This window comes from Mastacembelus armatus, chromosome 1, assembly GCF_900324485.2.
Source record: "Mastacembelus armatus chromosome 1, fMasArm1.2, whole genome shotgun sequence".
In the NCBI taxonomy this organism is placed as follows: domain Eukaryota; kingdom Metazoa; phylum Chordata; class Actinopteri; order Synbranchiformes; family Mastacembelidae; genus Mastacembelus; species Mastacembelus armatus.
Window position 1 is genome coordinate 23,472,251 of NC_046633.1, and position 24,126 is coordinate 23,496,376.

Consider the following 24,126-nt stretch of genomic DNA (forward strand, 5'->3'; position numbering starts at 1 on the left):
TCATCAGACCTGATTGCATGCTGCCCCAAAAGCAAAAGTAAAAACACAAATCAGGATAAGAACTCTAACAGGTTCTTCACTGTCCATTGTATGTTGAAAACAATCAATCTTTTATTCTCTGGCAATACAATAAGAGAAGAAGTGTGTGTGTGTGTGTGTGTGTGTGTGTGTGTGTATGTGCGTGAGTGTGTAGGGGTGGGGGGGGTCCTTTCTTTTTCTTTCTATTCTCTCTCTGTCTTTACTGGATGGGATCCAAACTCACAGCTCTGGTGTGAGCAGCCCAGCACATGCAGAGGAGAACAAAGGCAGGGCGACACAGTGGGATCCATAATCTAATTACATGCTTTATTTGCTGCAATTTGTTTCTCAATCAGTCTAGTTGAGGGAGAAGGCCTTCCTAACGAACTGCCATTTGCACCACACTGCCGTCTCACTGCGTCTGTGGCCGTGTTCACACTGAGTAGCTCGTACTCGAATACATTCAGTGTGTTTTGATCTTCACTTCAGAAAAGATTTCACTTGCAAGGGTGCAAGTCTGTGTGGAAACTGAGTAGCTGAACAAACAGACACATTTGTACTCAGCTCTACAGCTACAGAAATGGTGGGGATTATTTTATCTGACTATCCTACTCCTGACATGTCAGGATGTCTCTCAATAGACAACTTTGTGTCTTTGTGTCTAGAGCGGTAGTGGCCTAATGGACAGGGAGTCAGATTTGTAACCCGAAAGTTCCAGGTTCGAGTCTCAGGATTGTTGGTGGGGTGGAGTCAACTCAATACATTTTCATAGATTTCACACATTGGTGGGTAAATCATCTAATTATGTAGTGTGTTGTACAAAAGTCCCTAGAAACCCTCAGTGTGGTCTGAGGTGCATTTTGTTCACACTGTAACATATGTACCAGCTCCAAATGTGGCCTGGATGATTTGACTCTAGTGAGCCTTCAAACAACTCGTATATCTAGGAATTACGATTTACGTCTAATGCTGAAGTTGACTCATTAGAGGGAAGTTTGGGGCAGATGGATGGGTCAGAAAAGACACGACTTTCCCACAAGAGACTGGTGTTTGATTCCTCTATGAACACTGTTTTTTTATTCATGACCGCTGCACAACCGTAACTGCGTGTTTATTTTTGTGACCTTAATGACAAAGGTTTTTTTAACCCAAACCACATTCTTCTTTTTCTGGACCTAACCAAGCAGTTTTTTCCCCTACACCTCCCAAATAACACAAAAAGTTGTTTTTGTGCATACAGTCTGGTTGCATATGATTGTTAGAGGGAGGTAAAAAGCCTGGTAAGAGGGTCGTTGGAAGGTTCCTATGGTTGTATTCTCAGGCCAGGACCAAAAATCTCTACTGTCGTTTAGATTGGAAGACTTGTTGCAGGGAGTAGTGTGACATTTATGTAACGAGGTGGACAGCAGTGAGTGAGTGACTTTGAGTTTGCTCATTTCTGATGAGACTGTAGCTCCAACCATGATCCCAAACCTTAACCAGGGGTTTTTGTAACCTAACTATTTCCACAACATAAGCATACAGTAGTTTGATTTCCTAACAATCCTAACTTTACCCATATTGTATTTTCATATACAGATACTGTAGAAATTCTATTTATTGGAGAAAATAGTTGCAAATAAATGTATTTGGGGATTTTGCAGAATCTGCATTCTTGTCTGGTAATTGAAAATGTTTTACTTTTTCAAATTTCTGAGCAGACTGTAGCACCAAGCATGAACATGATGACTTGTACAGCTGGTAACAAGGGGACCAGAGACCCAAAATAGCCCAATGTGAGACTATACCTGGGGCAGTGTTGCATGTTGGGAGTGTGTTGTTGCAAGTACCAGTGATACACTAAAATATAATAGACAGTTACGACAGTTTTAGCTTTTATCTCCATGATTGTGGGGTAAACAGCAGGAATGAGCACTTGCATGTATTTGAATATCAAGGAGTCACCTTTCCAGATGACATCATGTTGCACTGTGGTAAATATTGAGCCTGTTTGACTTCTCTTGCTGATTTTGTGCACTGGCACACTGTATGACTGAAGTGACCAAATGAATGAGGGGACTGTGTTTTTCACACAGGGCTGAAGCCAGTTGGTATGGTCAGTTGATATCATTTTACTCGAGATAGGTTTTTACTTTTAGCTCTTTAAATCACTGTCTTCTACAGTTTTTATGTTCTGATCAAGTTTTGCTAAATGCGATTTTTAGTAGTGCTACTTATCTAAAACTGGGCACCCAAACTTCCACCTGTGGGCACAGTAAAGTTTTCTACTATGTCCTGCCATGGAGTAGTTTGAGTAAGGAGCATCCTAAATGAAAACGATTAGTTTAAAGAGTTGGACAGCACTTTGATAGGAGGGGCAAAGGTCTCCCTCTCAGTTACGCACTTCTCAGTGCTCTGAAAGGCAGGAAAACAAAGCGCTGTAGTAACTACATCTACTCAGAACACCCAAAGCACATTTTAGCTCAGTGCTGCAGGACAGCTCCCACTTCCCCTGCTTGTAACGTGCACACAAAGGGAACATTTGTCCTCACGGTAGGGGACTGCCTGGCCCTAGATGGTGATCTGGGGGTGCTCTCAGCGGGGCCCAGAGCTGTGTCTCAGGGGTACACTAATGGGGAACGAAAGGCTATCAAAGGCAAGTATCATGATGGCATCAAGGGGGGTTATGAGAAAACAAAGCTTCCTTTCCACAGCTCCTCTTTCGATCATTTACATGGTAATCAGGTGCAGCTCATATAGACTCTTCTGTCTTATTTACTTTACCTATTTTTGTTACTCTCTTATTTACGACCACCAGATCCAGCTCTGTGGCCTCGCCGACCCATTCGTGAGGCTGCCAGCTTTGAGTTTTTTGCTGATATGTGTGTTTTACATGAAATCCTGGCCATCCTCTTCGTCTCCCCCCGATAAACTTCAATCGTGTCTTCTTTTTTTGTCAACCTCTCCACCCCTTTGCTCTCTACCAGTATCCTTTCTCCCACCTCCTTCCCTTTTTTTTGGGTGCATTTTTTCTTGTCGTGGTGTTCCCCAGGCAACCTCATTCAAACAGAGTATAAAGGAGAGTAAAGGCATGGAGCAAAGATCTCGTCACAACAATGCAGTTTGTTCATATTCAGGCTGCCTGAAAGCTCCAGTTCTTCTGTCACCACCCCATCATTCTCTTCCAGTGCTTCCCTATCTAGCCACTTCTTCCTACCTCCTTCCTTTCCCTATTTTCGTTTACTCTATTCATTACAGCAAAGTATAAAGCGAAACAGTACTCTGGATCCAATTTATGCCAATCGGGAGAGGGGTAAAGGAGCAGAGAGAAAGGGAAAACAAGTTTTTTGTATGATATGGCGTCACGTCACATTATTTTGGCTCTCATTGTAAGTGGCTGGCAGTGTGACAGCATAGCAAGGGGTAATCACTAAAGGCTATGAAATCTCAGGATTGCAGGGGCCAGCAAAGTGAAGGGAGGGATATACTGTTGCCTCCTTCACCTTAAGGTAATTTATCATAAAACTGATGGCATACACATATGCTTGCAGATCTATTTGGGTTAGCTATAATCTGCAGCTCCTGCATAGTCAGCAGTTGACAGAACTAACAGTTTTCTTTTCTTTGAATATTTAAACTCACTAGTGCCAATATATTCTTGACTTAGAGAACCTGCATGTCTTTTTTAGCACATCTTATATTATTAGAGTAAGAGTAATCTTTTCTTTATTTTGAACTACGGCACATGCTAAAATGTTCCCAATCCTCAACTACACATAAAATATACACACTTTCTTAGCCAAATGTCTTATCACATATAAAAATTGTTCTGTTTTGAAGGTGCTATTGAGAAATCAAGCTGATACCAGCTTTAAACACTCACTCATATACAAATAAGTATGATCTTCCTCTCAGTAGAGGGAGGATTTGCATGACCCCTCTGACTGCATGAGGTATTTATTTGTTCGTAGCGTCCACAGTGGAAAAAATGGTCCTCTACCTCACACTTCATGGATGGCTAATTTTCCCTTCCTGACCTCCCTTTGTGTGGCATTGACCCCCTTCACACCCCCTCTGTGCTCTTTTCCCCCCTTGTCCGCACTGCAATAAATGCAGAAGCTTGACATGGTCCTCACTGGGGCCTTGAAGTGATCCCAGGATTATTTTTTTTTGGGAGGTCGGGGGTTGCTGTGACAGGCGGGGTGAGATGTGGTGGGAGTTGGGGATTGAAGTGGGTGAAGTGGTGCAAAGGCCTGACTCATTCCCACAGTCTGACAGAGACTGTGTGGGTTCGTGGTGGCGGTAATTTTAATTTCTTCAAATCTGCTGCTGGTACCATCGGCTCCATTGATTACACATAGTGATAACTGATTGATTACCGGTTATCAGGCAATGCAATTAAACCGGACAGATGTGTGTCAGCTGTTTTGTTTATGTTCTTAATTCATTTATGTCCTTTTCTTTCTAAAACTACCTCGCAATGAACAAATGTATATGCTAAATTTTGAATTTGGAAAATAAAGTGTTATGCTGTTAGGGAATAACTTTTATTTTGTAGCAGTAAGGCTATTTAAAGTTCCAGCTCATACATTTAAAATGTATTACTCATAATGTGTAAATAATTACTTTTAACATGTATTAAAAATAACACAAACAAAAAGTCTAACATTGTCCTGTACATTAAAGGTTGTTAATGGGTTAGTTTGCTAAATGAGCATGCATGAGAAACTATTTACGAGATGAGAAATTCATAAAAACTTTAGGTTTTATTTAGATTTTTTGTATTTTTATTATTGAGTTTTACTTAAATTGGTTGACAGAATTCATAGAGCAATTTTTTTGGTGGAAAATTGATTTTAAAAATCAGTTATGCAATCTTTTGATTTGCAACTTTCACCATATGGCTATGGCTATGTTTTTTTTAAATTTTCAGTCATGTTCTACAATAAGACTAATAATGATGCTAAACTTGAAATTCAAAAAAACTTGCTTAAGTTATATCCATTGTTTGTTTTCTCCTTCTAAACGTCTAACTGTATCTTCTCCCTTTGTGTCCTCACAGACTGTGACTCTTATTGCAAGGCGTCTAAAGGCAAACTGAAAATCAACATGAAGAAATACTGCAAGAAAGATTATGGTGAGTCAACAGACAACACATATTTTCATTTAATGACTGGGATTCACATTCCCTTCTCTTAAGCTTAAAAAGATGTGCTCTGATGGAAGAAACACAGCATACTTGACTTGACACTGAATAAAAATATTGGTCACATTGTGCATTAAACCTTTTGGGTGCATTGGAATCTCTGTGCAACCTCATCTCCCTTTGGTACCTTCTAATGTGCATCACCTTGTGTGCATCTCCTTGTGCGCTATGTCCTCCACATGTTGCTGGTGAGCTGCTATAGTTGACAGAAAAGGCATCTTGTTGATGGTTTCTTCCAGTTTTCTCAAGAGGCAAAGGATCAAACTGAAGGCCGCAGATCTTCAAGAAGCAAAAGAGAAGCAGACAAACAGGAGAGAAAGGAAACCTGCGAGAAAATGCAGGATAAAGAATTTGGCTGAGATGTGTGTGTGCGTGTGTGTATGGGAAGGGTTGTATTTGAGCGGGCATTGAAACAACTGAGCGTTTAAACCAAGGGCACTGTGGACAGTGTGTGCTCTCTAAGAGATCATCATTAAGCAAGCCCACTTCCCCCACAACCGATGCATTTCTCGCTGCATTCCTCTGAGCGTCTGTCCGCCACACCATTCAAGGTGTGGATAAGACGTATGACCTCTCCCCTTCTCCCCTCCTCCGTCCCCACCCCTGATTTAAGTCAAACTGCTGAACCGGTCAACCAAGCAGCAGCATCCTGCGGCATACCTCAGCAGCTTGATGGACAGGCCTGGGCTTTGTTCTGCAGGGATTTGGAGGAGTTAGGGGTCAGCTTATATACACCTCCTCTTCTACCAATGCCTAACTTGCTGCTGATGTCGTGAGAAGAGCCCAGTCTTTGAAATATGCAATAGTTCAAGCATGAAACTGTCAGCTACAGCTACATTTCTACAGTTTGCCCAAAAAGCTGGCAATGTTAATTTTTCAGATTCATTTCTCTGAAATCTACAGACACAGAGGAGAAACAGTAAATTTATCAGTTGAACATTTATGTCAACAGCTATGTAACACCTAAATGATAACAGCTGGCAGCAACCATTTGAGGGTGGAGAGGTGTAGAGCTAGAAAGAGACATCAGGATTTCCTGCTGGAGAAACAATCATTCAACACATTACTAAGCATCCTCATATACTATATGTACATGTCCCAAGACAACCAAGTGAAGCCAGAAGAGTCTTCCAACTGCACCAAGTGTAGGGAATCTTCTGGTACTGGTGGTTGATAATGCCAAGTGATACTAGTGATAATATTAACCAAAGACAAATGGAAATTCTTCTTGCATCAGCGCTAGATCCGTGACAATTTTGAGTAGAGGGAAGAATTTGAGGCAGAAAATTAAGGTGAGCAAAAATGCAGACACATATTTTACATTGTCATAAATAGCAGAACAGTTAATTAGTACTGCATGAAATACATTCTGAACTTTTGAAATGTTTCTTTCAGGTTACTGTGAAAACATTTTTTTTTAGTTTTAAGGAGTACTGTGACATACCTTGCCTTCACCAGGGGTACTTTGAACAGGCTTCTGGTCATATTATCCCTAGTTTGTAACAGCATATTCATAATTCATAACAGACCAGAACAAAATGCCTGCACAGTGTTTACCAATTGCGAGCTCAGTGAAGCCAATCGAAAAGTCAAACACAGTGTAAACAAACACAGTTTTCCAGCATCAGAGTGCATAGGAAACAGCCTCCACTTCAAAGCAGGATAGACAAAATATATGTAGCACATTTCTTACAGAGGGGAAAAAAATGAAAAGGAGGAAAAAAACCTTTATGGTGGCATCAGACTGAGTGCTCATTACTTAAAACACAACAGAAAAAAGCAGTTCAATGTAGCGATAAAGTTCGATGTGTAATAGTTAGTGATCCATTATCAGAAATGAAATACAGTATTCATAAATATGTTATCTGTTATGTCATCAATGTGTATTTACCAGAAAATACCAACTGTTGCAGTTTCTCTTAGAAGAATCTTAGAATCTCATCTTAGAATGAGCCTTTAAAATCACAACAGGGAGCGGGTCTCCTTTCACAGAGGCAGCCATATTGCACTGTCATGTTTCTACAGTAGCCCAGAGTGGACAAACCAAACACTGGCTGTAGAGAGGGAATTTTAATGGTGACAGCCACTGTAGCCTCCATCATACCCTCCCTTACATTTTATACATTGCACCTTTAAAAGAAAAGATCATCTAAATACATCCCAAGTCCTAATGGCAAACAGACATTTTGTAACATATATTGGTCCATCTTCATGCTGAGAGCAATATGAGATGATCAATACCCCTTTCATATCTGTCTGCTCAAAATGAAGCTGGAGCAGGAGATATTTAGTTTTGTGTAGTACAAAAGCTAGAAACGGTGGGAAACCGCTAACATGCTAACATGCAATGTGATCTCCCTGTAATAAGGTTTATTTCAAAAGCTGTCTCAAGAGAGCCATAATGGATTTTAATAGAGATCTGGTCAATATAATCTATAGTGATACTTGCTGGGGTAGAATCTATGAGTGGGAGCCATTTCTTTTTCCTCCTTTTCTTTAGTCTTCCCTTCTCTCACTGTCTCTGAGGACTATACCACTTCATTTATCAAGTTATTACTGACTGTCTTTCCAGCTAGCATGTCTAATAGCTCTACCCTGCCTTCTAATCACATTACAAATCACACAGCTCTGTCAGTAGAAATGGACATACTGCATGTGGAGCTGCATATTGTAGGTGGACTAACCACCTACAATATAGACTAACTGTTTCCACTAAGGATATAAATAGTACTTCTGCCACGAGTGTCCATTTATGGGCTCTGTACAGTACAAGGGCCTCATTTTAATGGCGTACCCATTTCTTTCTGTAATCTTGTCACTTTCCTCATGACATCAGTTACTTGCTGTTTAAAACACCAGTGTATTTGTCAAGTGTTACCAGCACCTGACACTAACTTGATGACAGAGAGGATGATGATTGATCCAGTGTTGATGTCAACACAAAGGAGTCCTTCTGTTTATTCTGTACAGTATAACCAGAAGAAAGTCATCATCTTTTCTTTTATAAGAACCTTCTGCTGGGACAAATCTCCATGTAGAAGCACAGTAATACCATCAGTTAAAACAGTTAGCAGATAAAAAAATGTCATAACATGCAGAGGTGTCATGCTGCCTGAGAGGACTGACTGATGTAGCATCAGTACTGTGCTCATGTCAATAAAGTCCACAGTTGGAAGAAAGAAACCCACTTTCCTTGCCCTGTGACAGAGATCACTGAATGAGAAGCTTATGCACCAAATAGAAATAAAAAAAAGGTTGTCATTAAAGGAATGAAAATAAGCTCCGTATTCTGTATCTTATTTAATTGCTTCATTAAATATCCAATAACAGAGAAAAGGTAGTGGCGCAGAAATTGTTATAAGGGAAAAATTAGGCTCTGAAAGGCAGGAGTATATTTGTCAGGAAGTAGGAAGCAAAAGCACGACATGAAGCACCATTTGCCAGTGAGATGCCACAAATTGCATGTCAGTGAAAGAAATCTCACGTCTCTTTTCCTCCCCATCCCAACTCTGCAGCTGTACAAGTGCACATCCTAAAGGCAGAGAAAGCCGGTGAGTGGTGGAAGTTCACCGTCAACATCATCTCCGTCTACAAGCAGGGAGAAAACCGTATCCGCCGCGGGGATCAGTTCCTGTGGATCCGCGGCAAAGACGTGGCCTGCAAATGTCCCAAGGTCAAGCCTGGGAAGAAGTACCTGCTGCTGGGGAATGACGAGGACTCCCCTGGTCAGAGCGGGGTGGTGGCAGACAAAGGCAGCCTGGTTATTCAGTGGAGGGACACGTGGGCACGCAGGCTCAGGAAGTTCCAGCAGCGCGAGAAGAAAGGCAAGTGCAAAAAGCCATAGACAGAATAAAAAGATGGAGAGGACGCCTGAGAGGGAGAGGTATTCAAAAGAAAAGCTGAGCGGGTGATTTAAAAGAAAAAAAAAACGTGAAAGAGAGACAGAGGACCATGGACAGAGAAGAGACTGTTTATGTTGCTGCTTTTTTGTGTAGAAGCATGAAGAGAATTATTTAGGATGACTTTTTTTTTTAGTGAACTTTTGTTGAAGGAGCTCACCTTGCAGATTTGGTTTATGGTTTATTTTACTTTGTCTCTCTTGTGGATTGCCGAATTTGCACCTATTACCAGTATATAAAAGGTATTTGTGTTCATTTTCTTTATTTCAGTATGAAATCATTATATTTTATGTTTTAATTTTATGGACATTTTCTAGTGTAAAGGTGGCACAGAAAAGCCATTCAATAACCACTGCAATTTTGCCTCTGCATGGTTTTTTTCTTCTTAGTTAAGAAGCCAGCTTGTTTAATCAAACGTCTTCACTGATCTGACTGAGGCAGCAATATTTAATTTGCCGAGCAATGTGCCATAAAGACGATAGGTTCTAAGCTACAGAAACACACGGTGCATTTAGCTGCCGATGAGTTGCCATTTGTTTCCCTTGTTGATTTGGAACTATTGAAAGAAATCTGTCATCTTACATTATTAACTTTCGTCTTTTACAAATTTAGAATATGCAAGTGACAGAAGAAGACCAAGGAGAAAACACAGTACAGAGCATTTGTAACCTGATAAATCTTGAGAATATTTTACTCCTCTGTTTGCTCCCCTCAGGGTTAAAGTTCGGTGGTTCAAGTATTTGTACAGACCTGCATGTGAATACTCCTTATTTGCAAATGTAATGTTCAACTTTCTAGCTGGCGCTGCTGATGGTAGTAATGTTAATGCTTTTTTGACAATGACAATGCATTTCAAACTGATTCCACCTTCAATACCTACACTAACTGTGATTTTTCTTTTTGTTGTACAACTCCAGGAGGAGTTTAACAATTAACTTATGAAAGGACAAAGGATCAGCCACCATGATTGTTGTAAAAAAAAAAAAAAAAAAACTACAAAAATATTCACACATCTCTGTTCTTGTGTAGAGGTAATACATAAGGATAATAACAAAATATGGGTTCTTAAGTTGCTACGAAATGTTTTTTCTTCCCTTCATCTACATTTTTTTGTAAAAGTTACGGTATATCATTGTGCATGTTTGGAGTACTGAAAAAAGGCACATATACAATATGTCACAAGTGCAACAGTGCAAATTTTTTTTGTATGATTTATCTCTTAAGAAATATAGTCCTTCATACCAGCTCATGGAGAACATGCAGAATGTGTCCAATTCATTGTTTAAGAGAAAGATTTTTTTTTAAAATAATCCCTGTGTGCAACTAAGGTGTGGAAAGCAATAGGGACGAATTTAATGAAAAGAAAATTATTTCCTTACCTCTTGTGGTGCAGAAATTAATACAAGGGACTTGTTATTATACATATCTACATCTAGATATTGTTCAACAGCTACTAAAATGCATTTAAGAACTCCACCTCACATTGGACTGCATTTATCTCTGGAATTATTTCCACAGTACTGAGACATTGCAGATAAAAAAACTCCACATATTTTTTTGTGAACAAAATGACTGTACATTCACTGAAATGACTCAGTGTGTGACCAGTCAGAAGCTGCAGTCTCCCATTGACCTGTCACATAAATTCTCTTCACTTCTACACTTGCACAGGAAGGATTGGTGTGAATTGCAATCACTTGACGCTGCTTGATTCAAACCACATTGCTCATTCATTTGTATGCAGTTCAGTTCGGATTTTTCGAAGGAATGTCTGGTAAAAACACAGCTTAGGTTTGTAAAAAGCCCACACTGACGTGCCATAAACCGGGGTCCCTTTCAGTCCATTCCAACACACAAATGTGAGCAATGTTTGCTGTTCCTGATATTTGTTTAACAAAAAAAAAAAAAAAATCACATTTTACACCATTAAAAATTTCTACAGCACAGCTATTTGCAAAGAGGGGTTTAAGCTCCTTAAAGATCATTAATGACACATGGTTCTAATCAAATAAACAACCTTTCTTTCGATTCCACTATCTCAGAAACCAGGAACAACCTGAATGGACTGAAATGCCTCCCAGACGATGACAAATCAGAGGGAGTTTTTAAACCCTGAAAAATCAAAATCACCTGGGCTCAACTCTGAGTTAAAAAGTACAGTTGATTATTTATTACTCAGTATTCACATTTTGGATTTGATTTTTTTAAATTTTATTTATTTATTTTTTTTAAACGGTACAACCAATCAAGTGATTGTGATTTTAGTCCAACATGATGCTATGTGCTGGCAGCTGATCCAGCACTGATGATGATGATCTGGTTACGCATATGGTATGTTTCCATGTTCCTGCCTTTCACTGTTAATCCTAAAACATAACGTTACATGACAATGTTTTTTTTCCTGTTTGGCACAACATAATCTGTAATCACACTGCTCTAGTCTCTGTATCCTCATGCTGTACATTTGACATCAGTGTCCTGAGCAATGGATGGACAAGCTTCCGATGAAACGCTACACACGTACCTGTCAAAGCATTGCTTTGTGTTCATACTATGAATTGTAAATGTTGTTTAGGTCACCATCGCAAAGACCTTTTGCAATGGTGTTTTACAATGTGTACTAATATATTATGGTTATTATATAAGAATATATTTAATGACACAAGACATTGTGGATTTTATTGTCTTTTTCAACTTTTTTTTTTTTATTTTTTTTTTTACTTGCGGTTGTTTAGATCATTGCCATTAAAGAAGCAAATAACTACTGAACACACCAACCTGATAGAACTAAACTCTGATTTTCAGTTAAAATAAACTCTTGTTACATTGAAAAAATCATTTCACTCTGTTGTTTTGAATAATTATTATTTTTTATTTAGTTAGTTATTAGGTTAATACTGAAACAGCTATTTTCCATTTGTTAGTTCCCTCCTCATAACATTACACCTACACTAGACAAAGACATTATTATACAGATTTCATAAGAAAAAAAACATAGAAGTGTGTTTTGTGAGTTCATTTCAAAAGCTTTTCATTTCACAAAACAAGAAAATCTTCCAGAGGGAGTCCTGGGCATAAACACAGGAAAGTATTAACTGGAAATGTCATTTATTAGAAATTCTGAGCTGAACTGATTTACAAGGAAGGAAAACAGCAATATTAGCAACACAGTCAAGCTGTTTGTACTTGGCTGGTTCTATAAACATTTTAAAATCCCAATACAAATGATAACATTACAGCTGTTATAGTAATGCATGGGTAAATAAATAGACAGTAAGTGAGTGTGAATATTGTAAAGCTGGTGGAATTACTGCACCCACTGTGAGCCTCAGCCCAGACTACAGACAGTTTATGACAGAAAAGCTCTCACTATCTGCAGGAGGTCCTATCATTGGGTCAACATTTGCCACAATGCCGGCAAAAAAATATGTTTCCAAAATGGTAACAAACCTCTGAATAATTTAAAGGTAATCCTGATTTCATGAGCCAGAAAGCAAAGCCATTTACCCAACCAACGACTTACTGCACAGAAAAATGCAACTGTGCTGCTAAAGGGGTTAAGTCTTCATTTCACATTGTTTTGGCAGTCACCAGTCACCTTTTTTAAAGACAAAGAATAAGAAAATATAATCTGATGAGAGACAGTTTAACCAAATGTCTGTGTGCAAATGCATAGGCTGATGTATTTCACAACAAACTGTCATTGTAGTGGTCGTCCAGCACAGGTCCATTATCACTGCTGTCCTTGTCAGCTACATGGGCCACGCAGCGACCACTATGATGGCTATAAGAAGCAACACAATCACGACCAGCATCCCTGAAGAAGGAAAGAAGGAGGATAAAGAAGATGAGATGGCAAAACCCAAATTGGTTGTTGCCAACTTGAAGATTCATTAGATAATCCCTCAAGCTGGTTGCTGTAGTTTATTGTGAGTCTGAGAATAATCAAATTATCTCTCTATTACATAAACAGCTTAAACATCATCTATCTCTTTAGGAGAAAGTTGTGTACCTGATTGGAGGCATTTTTTATGTAATTTATGTAAATTTATCAAATTTGCCTGATAACTGATGAAGTTGCAGATGTGGGCAAACATGAGATCCATTCTGCAGAACAGAAAACATCAGGAAACAGAAGAAACAAATGTTGCCTGCAAAAAATCTTGGTTTGTGCGCACAAGAAAACAAATATATAACCTTTCAGGTCTTGGTGGCTTTAAATTAGATATTTTTTTTCTTAAAATGTTTTATTTTATGTGTGTGTGTTTTGTTCTGTTGTGATATAACTTTTGCAGTTAAGTAAAAACTAACTTCAATGTTGAAAATTCAAACGTCAAGCAGCCAAGGAACTCCAAACCTGATGTGAGACAGGCTGAGAAAGGAGGGGAGAGCAGCAAACAAGGGAACAGACTTGGAAGAGGAAACAAACCTACATACCTCAGTACTAATTTTCATAGTCCTTGATCTAACGCAAGTCCCAAGTGCTTATGCCCTCACAGCACATCACCATTCTTCTCTTGATGACTTAATGCAATTTACATGCGTTCAACAGCCACAAATGCTTTATTGCCACAGATTGCACACTGTGATAGACATATGTTTCTGATTCTGCCTTGAGACGATAATCATTGTTTTTCACTGATACTATGAAAGCAGAGAAAAATGTGCAAAAGTTCACTCACACTTCATCAAAATGCTTCAGCCCCGGGACCTGAAAATATTACCACTTTTATTATAGTCGCCACCCAAGAAAAAAAAAAACAAAACTCAGTTTTAAAATCTATTACAGGTGGAATTTTTATCTTCAGCATAAAGATGTACAGATTTTTACCCACATTAGTGGGTACATACTGCACCTAATTAAGTATATCTTAACAAAGCATTAAATTACTTAAACCTTATAGTATTCACTTAAACGACATTTAAATTCCTAACACTGGTGGTTTTACCATGTACCTTTCGAATACTCCTTTTCTTGTTTGCTATTAAACTAAATGACACGTTTATTTATAAAAGAAATTTTATCACAACAGAAAAAACATTTAGATCAGGGTCCTGATATTGTGTATGTTGACTCAGTCATGGCTAACTGGCAATTTTGAATATAGCAGAACCAACATTATCGTTATAAGTAACACCTACACGTATATTATGTGTGAATAAAACTGAAGTTGCTACAGAAGCTCAACTTTGATAACACTATTGTTCAATCAAGCGTGGCTGGTTAGTTCCATAAAATCCGAAAATCAGATTTTGTAAACATTATGTGTGATGTGGCTTTCCTTTTATGTAATGGGCACATATGTATGACATGTATGTGTGTGAATGTATGTATGTATATACACATATACATCCATACGTATGTGTGTATGTATGTGTGTGTGTGTGTGTGTGTGTGTGTGTGTGTGCACGTTATATAGAGGCAGAGACCACAACATGGAAAATTTTCTCCAAGGACAACCCTCGCTGACTCAACTTGTCCATTGTTATTTAGCATGCGGCTGGTATTTTCCCCAGTCTTTCACTTTGGGTTTACATTTCTCTCATACTTTGGCTCTCGCCTCCTGCCTTCCCCTCCACAGCCTAATTGGTCGTCTTTCCCACAGGGAGAGAGGCAGAGCGAGATATAAGCCATGCTGAACTAATTGCTTGCGGTGGTAGTGGTGGTCTGATGAAATGTAACGCTAATGCTGGTTTCTCTGCCAGGATAAGGGTATGGCTGTAAGGTGTCCAGATGTCTTTGCAGCTTTTGGGTTTATCCTGACACTTTTACTGTTTATGTCCTTTGTTTCTTCCAGGTATTTTAAGACTAATTCCTTCTTTCTCTGCATGTACTTCATTCTTAGTAGTCAGCTTTTATTCTATATAAGATTAAGGTGTATCTGAAGGTCTATAGGACACACATGTTAGGAGCAATCACTGGTCTAGACAGGACCTCTCCTCCTGATAATTTACACATGTGAGCAGAATATACAAGTCAAAGTAGAAACACACGCACAAATAGTTTCTGTGATGGCTTTTAAAGGCCTCATGTTTAAAGTAAATACACACACACACACATTTCCAGTAATTATTTGGTGTAAACGACACCAAAACCCCACCCAGTTCACAATAAATTCAGACATGAGAATTTCATTCAGCCAGGTCCAACATCTGTCTGGAGCTCCATTTGCCAACACTATAGCAACAACCAAAATGAAGGCTGAGCAGAATAGCAACAAAGGACATATCATTGTGGGGTAAGGCTCTCACACCCTTTAAAGTCCTGTTAACAGACTAGAATGGGACAGCCACACTGACCCTCACCCTCCTGTTGTCTTTGGACCGTCCCTGTCTGCCGTCCCGTTCCTGTGACTAAACAAGCTACTCCCAGCACTCTGGAGGTCCCCGGAGACTAATGACAATAATCGCGGTTGCTTGCCAAATAGATTAAGGCTCTGCTGTGACACTGATGCTGAGGGAGATAGTTGGTGACTGCTGATAGACTGACCACCCAAGAGCTTTGGGGTCACAATCTGGGTTCATCCCATCTTAGCAATTTTGAGACACATCAGTAAGACAAATTACAGTGAAAATGAATAACTGGTGAGAGCCTTGGACAAACAGGAACAATCCTTGAACCTCACTACTCCCATTGAATCCCTTGCTTATGGTTCACAGCCCAATTTCTGGACCCACAAAAGGCAAGAGTGACCTCCAAACAAATGGGACAAAAATGTTAACCAGGTTAGTGTGATGCTCATCAATTTTTTCACAGCTAAATTAAGGGCAAAAAGTTTTAACTCTGAGATAAATGCAAATGCCTAACATGCCAAGAATGAATGCAAACATGCTGACATTTATCAGGTATGTTTATATTCACCATATCAGCTTACTGAGGCAGCGTGCTAACATATGTTCATTAGCACTAAACTAAGGTACGGCTAAACTAAGGTACGGCTAAAGCTGGCCGCACACTGTGCAATTTTGGCCCATATTAGGTCGTCTGAGACAAATCTTGAATATCCTAAAAGATTCCTATAACCCTAGGCTAAAATCGACAGTCTTTGATCACTGGTTTGACATGTTCACCGACAGCCGATTAATGGCTGTTGCCATGCGACTTCTACAACAAGGTCAAACCAAGAACCAACAGGAACACCAATCCAAAGACGCAATTAGTATACTGTGGTGTTAGTGAGTGTATGTACCTATTCACACATATATTAACGAATTCACCTCTAAAAATAACAGACTAGACCTATGGGGACACTTTTGATGTCATTATTTGTAAAATGAAAAAATATGAATAAAGTAAGTACTTAAAGTTTACTTATTAAGAGGCAGGATGTTTCAACTACAAACAAAATGACCTCAAGTTTGCTTTGTAGAATTGGAAATCCATAACATCCTCTTTTGCCCAGCCACGACTTGCTCCATACATGTTTTAGTTTTTTCTGTTTTTATTATCAAGGTATGTCATGAACAAAATTAATACCACAGCTAATATTTGTATTTTTTATAATCTTCTCTCAAAGCCATGAAATTACCAAGATGATGCAATATAAATTAGACTAAAAGGTCTGATAGTTGTAGTAAATGGTAACAGTAATGGACCGATAAAGCCGCCGCCCTATTTGTGGATTAAATTGCATACACTAGATGATGTTAGCAGAATAACTAAGACTAAATTGTTCTTATTCAAGCCCTTGCAAAAATGCAAAGTTTCAAATATTTATAGATTTCTTAAGGCAAATTTAACATGCCCTTCAGTAAGAGAAATCTCAGATGTGGAAATATAATTAGCAGGACACATTATTGTAAGCAATCCTTTCAACAGCCATATGAAACATATTCAACTGCCATTTCTAGTTAACAGTTTACCATGTCAGGGCACTGAATGGAACAAGAACTGGGACGAAAGATCTCACAATTAATGTAGATGGAGCAAAATTTGCGTTTCCTTGACAACTACTGACTTACTATTAGAGACTGTTACTCACCCTACATGCTCTCCTTTAAAAACTGTCAAATGCTTCCCTTCACCCAAAGTGTCTTTAGATGTCTCCTCAAGTCCAAACAGTACAAACCTACTTGAGATGTAAGCCACCTGTAGGATTCAGGGGGTTGCAAAAGTGGCCCTCTACAAACTAAGGATTAGCTGTGTTATGAAGGGCTGCCCAGGTGATGTTTAAGCTCTGGGGAACTCACACTACTCTTCAAGAGACCCTTTGGCCCTGTAGACTAATCTGTAACACTAATCCAACCAAACTCAAACCATCCACTCTTCAATTCCCTCCTAATACAAGTGGTAAGTCTTACTTGGTTTCAGTGATACCATTGGACCAGTGGTTAAAAAAGCCTCACAGGAACCTTACAATAATGATAATGATTTTACAATTTGAATCAGAAAATATCCAATTAAAGGATATGCCATCATGAACTTCCAAACATTTCAAACTGTTTAACAATAGGTGGTATGGACACATACAGCACTCAAAAAGTAATAAGGATCAGTTCATACATTTCTTTTTAAAAGTGCTTTTTAATCCATCCATCCATTATCTATACCCACTTATTCCTATTTAGGGTCACAGGGATCTGCTGGAGCCTATCCCAGGTGAAAGGCAGGGGTACACATGTTCTTCAAATAACATTACACATTACAATGTACAGGTCACCAGTCCATCACAGGACATGTGCTTTTCTTAAAATTACATAATTTTTTAATTTGTGTATCTATGTTTTGAGTTTTTTCCATTGCTATTATTGTTAAAGCTCTTTGTAACTATTGCTTATTGGAAAATAGTTGAGATATGAGATATGACTCCATATGCCTGTGCTGTACTTGAATCAAATATTTACCAACAACACTACAGGTGCAATTCATGCACAGTAGGAATGGTGGTCAAGCAATATGTGGGTCCTTCCCTTTTGGTGAGATGACCAATCCTATGGCTGAGTCATCTTAACTTTCAGTACTGATAACCCAATAGTGAAGAACCACAATTGAACTTTCTGGCACAACTAAGATGCTACTTTCACTGTGAGGTGGCTACTAATAGTTAATGTTAAACATGCTCTTGGCTGTCAAAGCCAGACTTTCCCAACTTTACAAGAAGTCAGCTGAGACATAACACAAAACAGTGGATTCGGATGAGAGGTGGTTTCAAAAATAAATAAAGCCGTAAAGCTAGGGAATTATAAACATGCTGCCATGGAGACGGAGGGAAAGCCCTCCAGACAATTTGTGGCATGTAGTATTTTCAATTCTTTCTCTGCTTGACACAAAGACGAGTGTCAAACAACTGGGGAGACAAACAGGGGGATGACAGAAAGGAATGGAAAAAAGAAAGACAACATTGAGGTGAGAGTGAAGAAGACCATAGGGGAATTTTCCATTCACTGAGTAGGTCTGAGACAAATGCACGCAAACACATGGGTGTCAATACACATGCATACCCGAGCACACTAGCAAGCTCAGTTGCAACAGTTTGTGTTGGCATAAAAATACCATGCCAACATAGAAATATGGTATGTGATGTATACAGCATGCAGGTACTCACAGTTTCACACATGCATATACACACATATGCCCCAAGAATATTCTGCAGCCTGAAACTGAGAAGGGGGCGGAGGGAGGTGGGGTGGCAAAAGAACAAGTTGAACAAAAACAGAAAGAAAGTCCTGATTTGAACACAGTATGAGCTCTGGGATCTTCAAACAAACTCACACTCGGGCACCATGGGGACACGACCAATAGAATAAAGCATTCTGGGTCCTGACCTTTCTACTGCCTGCTCTGTTTCTGTCCATGACTGCCTGTTAGCTGGGTCTCCTAGCACAACAATGCAGACTTTGCCATCGCAAAGTTTTTTTTTTGTTTTTTTTTTTTGTGAATGGTTCGCACTCCCACATTCCACAGGCTGCCTTTAGCTAACTACCACACGACTCACAGCAGATGTTTTCCCACTGAAAAAAACATTACCCCGTGTGAGGAAAGAAGAGAAGCTGAGTCTTGTAAATAATAAAACAAAAGTTAAACAAACTGAAGCAGAACTCTGATAATGGTGAGGGAGGACCATACATTCACAAAGCCTTTCAAGGAACAACTGAACTGAAACAATAGAGGTTGATGACTTAAGGCCTGATTTGCAACGCTCAGTAGACATTTGAGGATCCCTCAAAGGACTAGTATGAGAGAGCCCCTTTAAATGCCAAGGACACTATGTTAGCAGGCGTGACAAACACTGCCAGTCCACCCACCATTCAACACCCACATGCTCTGTGCCAAGATGGCTTGTTCCCACCACTATCGATTTTTTTTTTCTTTTCCATTAAACCTCATTCTTTCTAGACATGAAGGGTTTAGGCGGTAATCGCTCCAAAGCTGCTCAATTTCTAGATGATAATGTTGTATTACTGAAAAATGACTAACTACATATTGTATAAAGGAGGTTTTACTCTTTTTTCCAACTCCATGTGTCCCACCAGCTAAAGTTTCTTCTTTATAAAAGCTTTAGTCTGTTAGACACCTGCTCTGTGAACTACAAAAAGGGTAAAAAAGAGGAGAAATGCTTTATTAATATTCCTATAAATAAGCTTAATCATTTTTATGAATTAATTCTGGTTTATCAAACCTGTCTTTTCAATAGATGCACTATGGAAAAGGCAAATGAGGAAAGCTCACCACAAGAGGCTGACTTTGTCTCCACCAGCTTCACCCTTCGTGTCTCATTACGAATCCTGTCATCTGTCTTGTCCACGAGATGTGCAAGGTCATCGATGATTTCTGAAAAAAAAAGTCAAAGAAAAACGACAGTTCAATGTTAATTTTTGCTTTATATTTTATTCTGTAGGAATTGACATCAGAGTAGTCAACTTCAAAAGACTGAGAGAAAGGGAGTGAGCTGTGTGATAGCATTCCTCACCCTTTCAAATTGTTTCTCTACTTCCTGAATTCATTCTGGATTTAATCAGGCCTTTATTGTTCACTAGTTTGAAAGACATAAGCTCAGGCTTCACAGACTGTAAAGAAGAAAAGTGTGTGTTTTGTGTACGTGTGTGTGAGTGCTTGGCACTGCGGCTATAGTTCTTCAATAAGAGTTCCTGACTTGAAGGTCGTCCAGATGGAAGCCTGTGTGATTTGTTAGATCTAGCCACTGTGTTGACATGGCATCTTCACAGGTCTGGCTTAACAATAAAAACAGATATCTGCTGAAAGACGTCCAAATTCTTGATTTGTTGAGGTTCAGCATTAAAACGTGATATTCATCAGAAAAAGCTGTAGTTGTGGTTTTGAGTCATAACAGAATCCAGTCACTAATGACACACGGAGACCCATGACTGATTTATAAATTGGCTGAAACAGCTACAAACTAATCTTGTTATCTTCACCTAGTCCGCATAGGTATATTAAAGTGGGCATAATAACATTCACATAAAATATCTTGTAAGAAATACTGGATAGGGTCTTTCATCATTCCAGCTACTACAATGACACAAAACTATGTCTAAATACAGGAAGAACGTATAATAATGTTTAGAAAACATGGCTCATTACTCTCGCTATAAATGAGGAGAATTATTACTAGACAGGACTCATCTTGACTGTGTGTGTGTGTGTGTGTGTGTGTGTGTGTGTGTGTGTGTGTGTGTGTGTGTGTGTTTAAAGATCAAGATTTGTGGCCTGTTTTTTTTATGTGGCCTGTGATGACAGTGTCCAGTGGCCTTCCAAATTGAAAAAGAAAGAACAATCCAGTAAGAAGTGGATGAACAATAAAAAAACAGAGAAACCAAAACTAAGACCAAGCCACAGAAAGAGAAACTCTTCATAGACCCATATGAGCCTTGATAAATAGAAGTTTTACAGCAACGGGAAACTAAACTCATCCACAAGCCACAGCATGGTGCCAAGTTAAACATTTACTGTCCTGTCCAAGGAGGGAACAACATGTACTATTTTATTGCTTCTGCTATATGGTAAAAAAGTACTCAACCCACATGATCTAAGCTTTTTTCCCCCAAAAAGCTGGCTCATAACATTTGCGTGCCCAAATTCCCATAGGTAAGCACTCAGGGCCATCTGCAGCACTTGTCTTTCTGAGCAGAACTGCATTTAGCTTATCTTAATCTTATGAGGTTAAATTGGATTGGTGAGAAAACATGTTTCCCAAACTAGGAGCCATCACTACTTGACAGGACAGCCAGTGTTTTGGCTGATATCGGATAATTAAGTAGGATGAAGAATTCGAGGAAGGAAAGTAAAGCATGTCAGTTTGGAGGGCCAGAGTGTGAAGGGGCAAGGACAAGGAGATGGGAGACGTGAGAGCGCTGTATGTAGGGTGTCTCTAGAGACTCCCACATCATCATCTAAGCATCAGGCAACAATTTAGAAGGAAGAAACTCCTCCTTTACTGGCAAGCAAAGGAGTGTAGACACTGACCCATTTGTGCCGCGTGCCAGTCCTTCTACTCATAAAGGATGTTTCTAACTTGCTTGTGCCAAGTCTCTTGATTCAGATCTGGCCCTGCAATAACATCTTAATTCATTGATGAATCCCCAGCCATGCCAAGATGCAGCAGTGCTTGAACATGACCTTTCACTACAGCTGCAATGAAACGCTGAATTAATTTTTCAGAATGGCTAGTCTAAAAGGCACTTGCTTGTCATGTGCATAGTCCTCCATTTCACTCTGTTATCAAGTCATGTTTCAAACAACATAATTCTCAATTTCCTATTGTAACTTTTGCATCGATGTATGACAGCTGCTGGTCCTGGCTTAGATCTGCCATACCACAAAGAAGGCCCTGTTGCAAGCAAGGATTGTTTATTTAAAATGCTGTTACACTGGATAAACCTCCAAAGCCACAGTGTGGGAGAGCATGGCATGTGTTTAAATAACACACAAACATTTCATTTTTCCTGTTTGCCAGTTGCTTAAGGATGCTTTATGCTTATTTCACCTCTGTACAATGTATACCCTACCTTTAAATCTAAATGTACAGGTGCCGCTTATGACCTGGTCCCAGGGTCTGCAAGCCATACATAAATAATTTCATGTGAGATAAATGTTTTTCACAGAATTAATAATTCATGTGCTAGTGAACATAAGCACCATTCTGAAGGCTTTGCCATCTTTGTTTTAGGTTAACACCGTTTCATTTATGTTTTTCTGTCACGTGCAGAAAATTTCACATTTCAGCTTCAAAGCCTTCCAGTTGATAAAATACTGTGATCATCTGTACACAATGACCACAACAAAAAGTTATGCTTAGCGTAATATCAACACTGAAGTACTTCCTTCTACCCGTCAAACACAATGATCTATACAGATTTGTCAGTCTGTCACCCAATCTTAGATGAGATCAGAACTCAGGATGAGATACCATGATATTATATTGTTGCCAGCAACATCCAAGGCAATTAAAGAACTGCAGAGCTGTGTACACTGCCCAGACCTACAAAGGCAAGTGGGAAACAATGTTAATTGGGAAGAAGTGTCAGGGCGAAGTGTGATTTTTGTGTTTGGACAAATCAGAGAGTAAATTAACAGTGATGTGTGTGTGTGCGTGTGTGTGTGCGTGTTACAGGTTGTGGTTCAGCAAGTCAGAAACTTAGCATCCTCTGTGGGATTTCCTCTGGCATCATCTTTTCGGATGTAATTTTCCCACAACCCAGAATCATGTATTATTGCAGTGTCTGTGAGAATGCAATCAAGATACTCACCAATGCCTTACTAGATCTTTACACTGCTGTATTGGATAAATGCAACTGTAGCACAAGGCTAAAAGGTCAATGTCAAAGTAAATCACATGACATTATAAAGGCTAATTCAAGTCAGACAGCAAATGTGGCACTTGTGCAGAACCACTGCAAGACGTTAGGGTGAAGATTTTTAATGATTAAGTTCCCTCATTCCAGATCTATATCTGCCCCAAGCCTCTGAACTGCTGACTCATCTTTGCAGAGGTTTTGGCCTGTGTGTGTGTGTGTGTGTGTGCGCGTGCGTGCGTGCGCATGTGTGTGTGAGAGTGCGAGTGTGAGTGTATGCGCGCATGTGGTGGAGGCATTGCCATAAACTGTGACACCCCAGCATGGCTCCAGGATGTGCTGTATTAACTGTGTGTGTTATTGTAAGCCTCATTCCCAGAGTGGGCACACCGCACTGAGAAAACGCTTGTTTCTCACACCGATTTAAAAACAATCTGACTCAGTGGGGCTAATTCTGACTTCTTCTGAGGATATGTAGAAATAGGAAAGTAAAGGCAGACATTTTTTTTTTTTTTTTTACTTGCCCCTCCTCTTGTATCTCTGTAGTGCAGGGGGCCCTGACCACAACGGTTACCAACTGGCGCTAGTGTGACTGACTGTGCATAGAGGGTAGCACTCTGTAGCCAAACAAAACACACACATCTTTGGATGTAACTGGAACTTCACTTGGCACTCTCAGAGGCACTCAGCATGATGATACAACTCAGGGCAATTACGGTATTTACAAGAAGTTGCATGCACTATTGGAAGAGTTTCTTTCATTTTTTTTTTCCTTCTGCTCAGCTGCTTATTGTAAACAAACTCACCCTGAGGGCCTGTGGGTAGAGAGGATTAAGGGGGGGGGGGGTTCACTCAAAACCTCAGGGCTTTACCAGTTTTTAAACGGAGTACAAAGCCCAACAAATCATTAGGATGTCAAAATAGAACTGAACTGAAGACAGGAAAGGAAATGTACAATTTCTGTCTATGGAAGACGAGCCTCAGAATAGAAATAAGTCTAAAAATGTGTTTGGACAGTCTGACATATTAGGATCGAGGACACAGCCAGTTTCTCCTAACAGTCCTCTAGCATGACAATAAAACTGTATGTTTATTTATTCATAATGGGCTTTCTGTTATTGTATAAATATTCACGCTGGTGATGGATAGTTAACAATTTAATTTCTACTGTATTGTCCAACACTAACAAATCATGAAAAGCCATTTCATTTTTCACCCAGGGGCCAAGCAGTCATAATGTGATACACTAGAAATCAATGACTATTAGGTAAC

General features: G+C 39.4%; 2 protein-coding genes across 4 annotated transcripts in view; one reads left to right on the forward strand and one right to left on the reverse strand.

Annotated features, from left to right (window-relative positions):
• The window catches only part of ntn1a (netrin 1a), a 59,298-nt gene extending 47,491 nt beyond the window's left edge, over positions 1–11,807 (forward strand). For both annotated transcript variants that reach the window (XM_026303990.1, XM_026303991.1), the window contains 2 exons: positions 5,060–5,134; positions 8,719–11,807. In XM_026303990.1, the coding sequence (XP_026159775.1) occupies positions 5,060–5,134; positions 8,719–9,047 (404 nt within the window). In that variant the 3' untranslated portion in view covers positions 9,048–11,807. The remainder of the gene's footprint in view (positions 1–5,059; positions 5,135–8,718) is intronic.
• Positions 11,808–12,193: 386 nt separating this feature from the next.
• The window catches only part of stx8 (syntaxin 8), a 35,154-nt gene continuing 23,221 nt past the window's right edge, over positions 12,194–24,126 (reverse strand). The window contains exons 7-8 of one of the 2 annotated variants that reach the window (XM_026303422.1): positions 19,772–19,873; positions 12,194–12,919 (exon numbers count right to left, since the gene is read on the reverse strand). In XM_026303422.1, coding sequence (XP_026159207.1) covers positions 12,855–12,919; positions 19,772–19,873 — 167 coding nt within the window. In that variant the 3' untranslated portion in view covers positions 12,194–12,854. The remainder of the gene's footprint in view (positions 12,920–19,771; positions 19,874–24,126) is intronic. The other variant, XR_003295502.1, reaches the window with a different exon arrangement.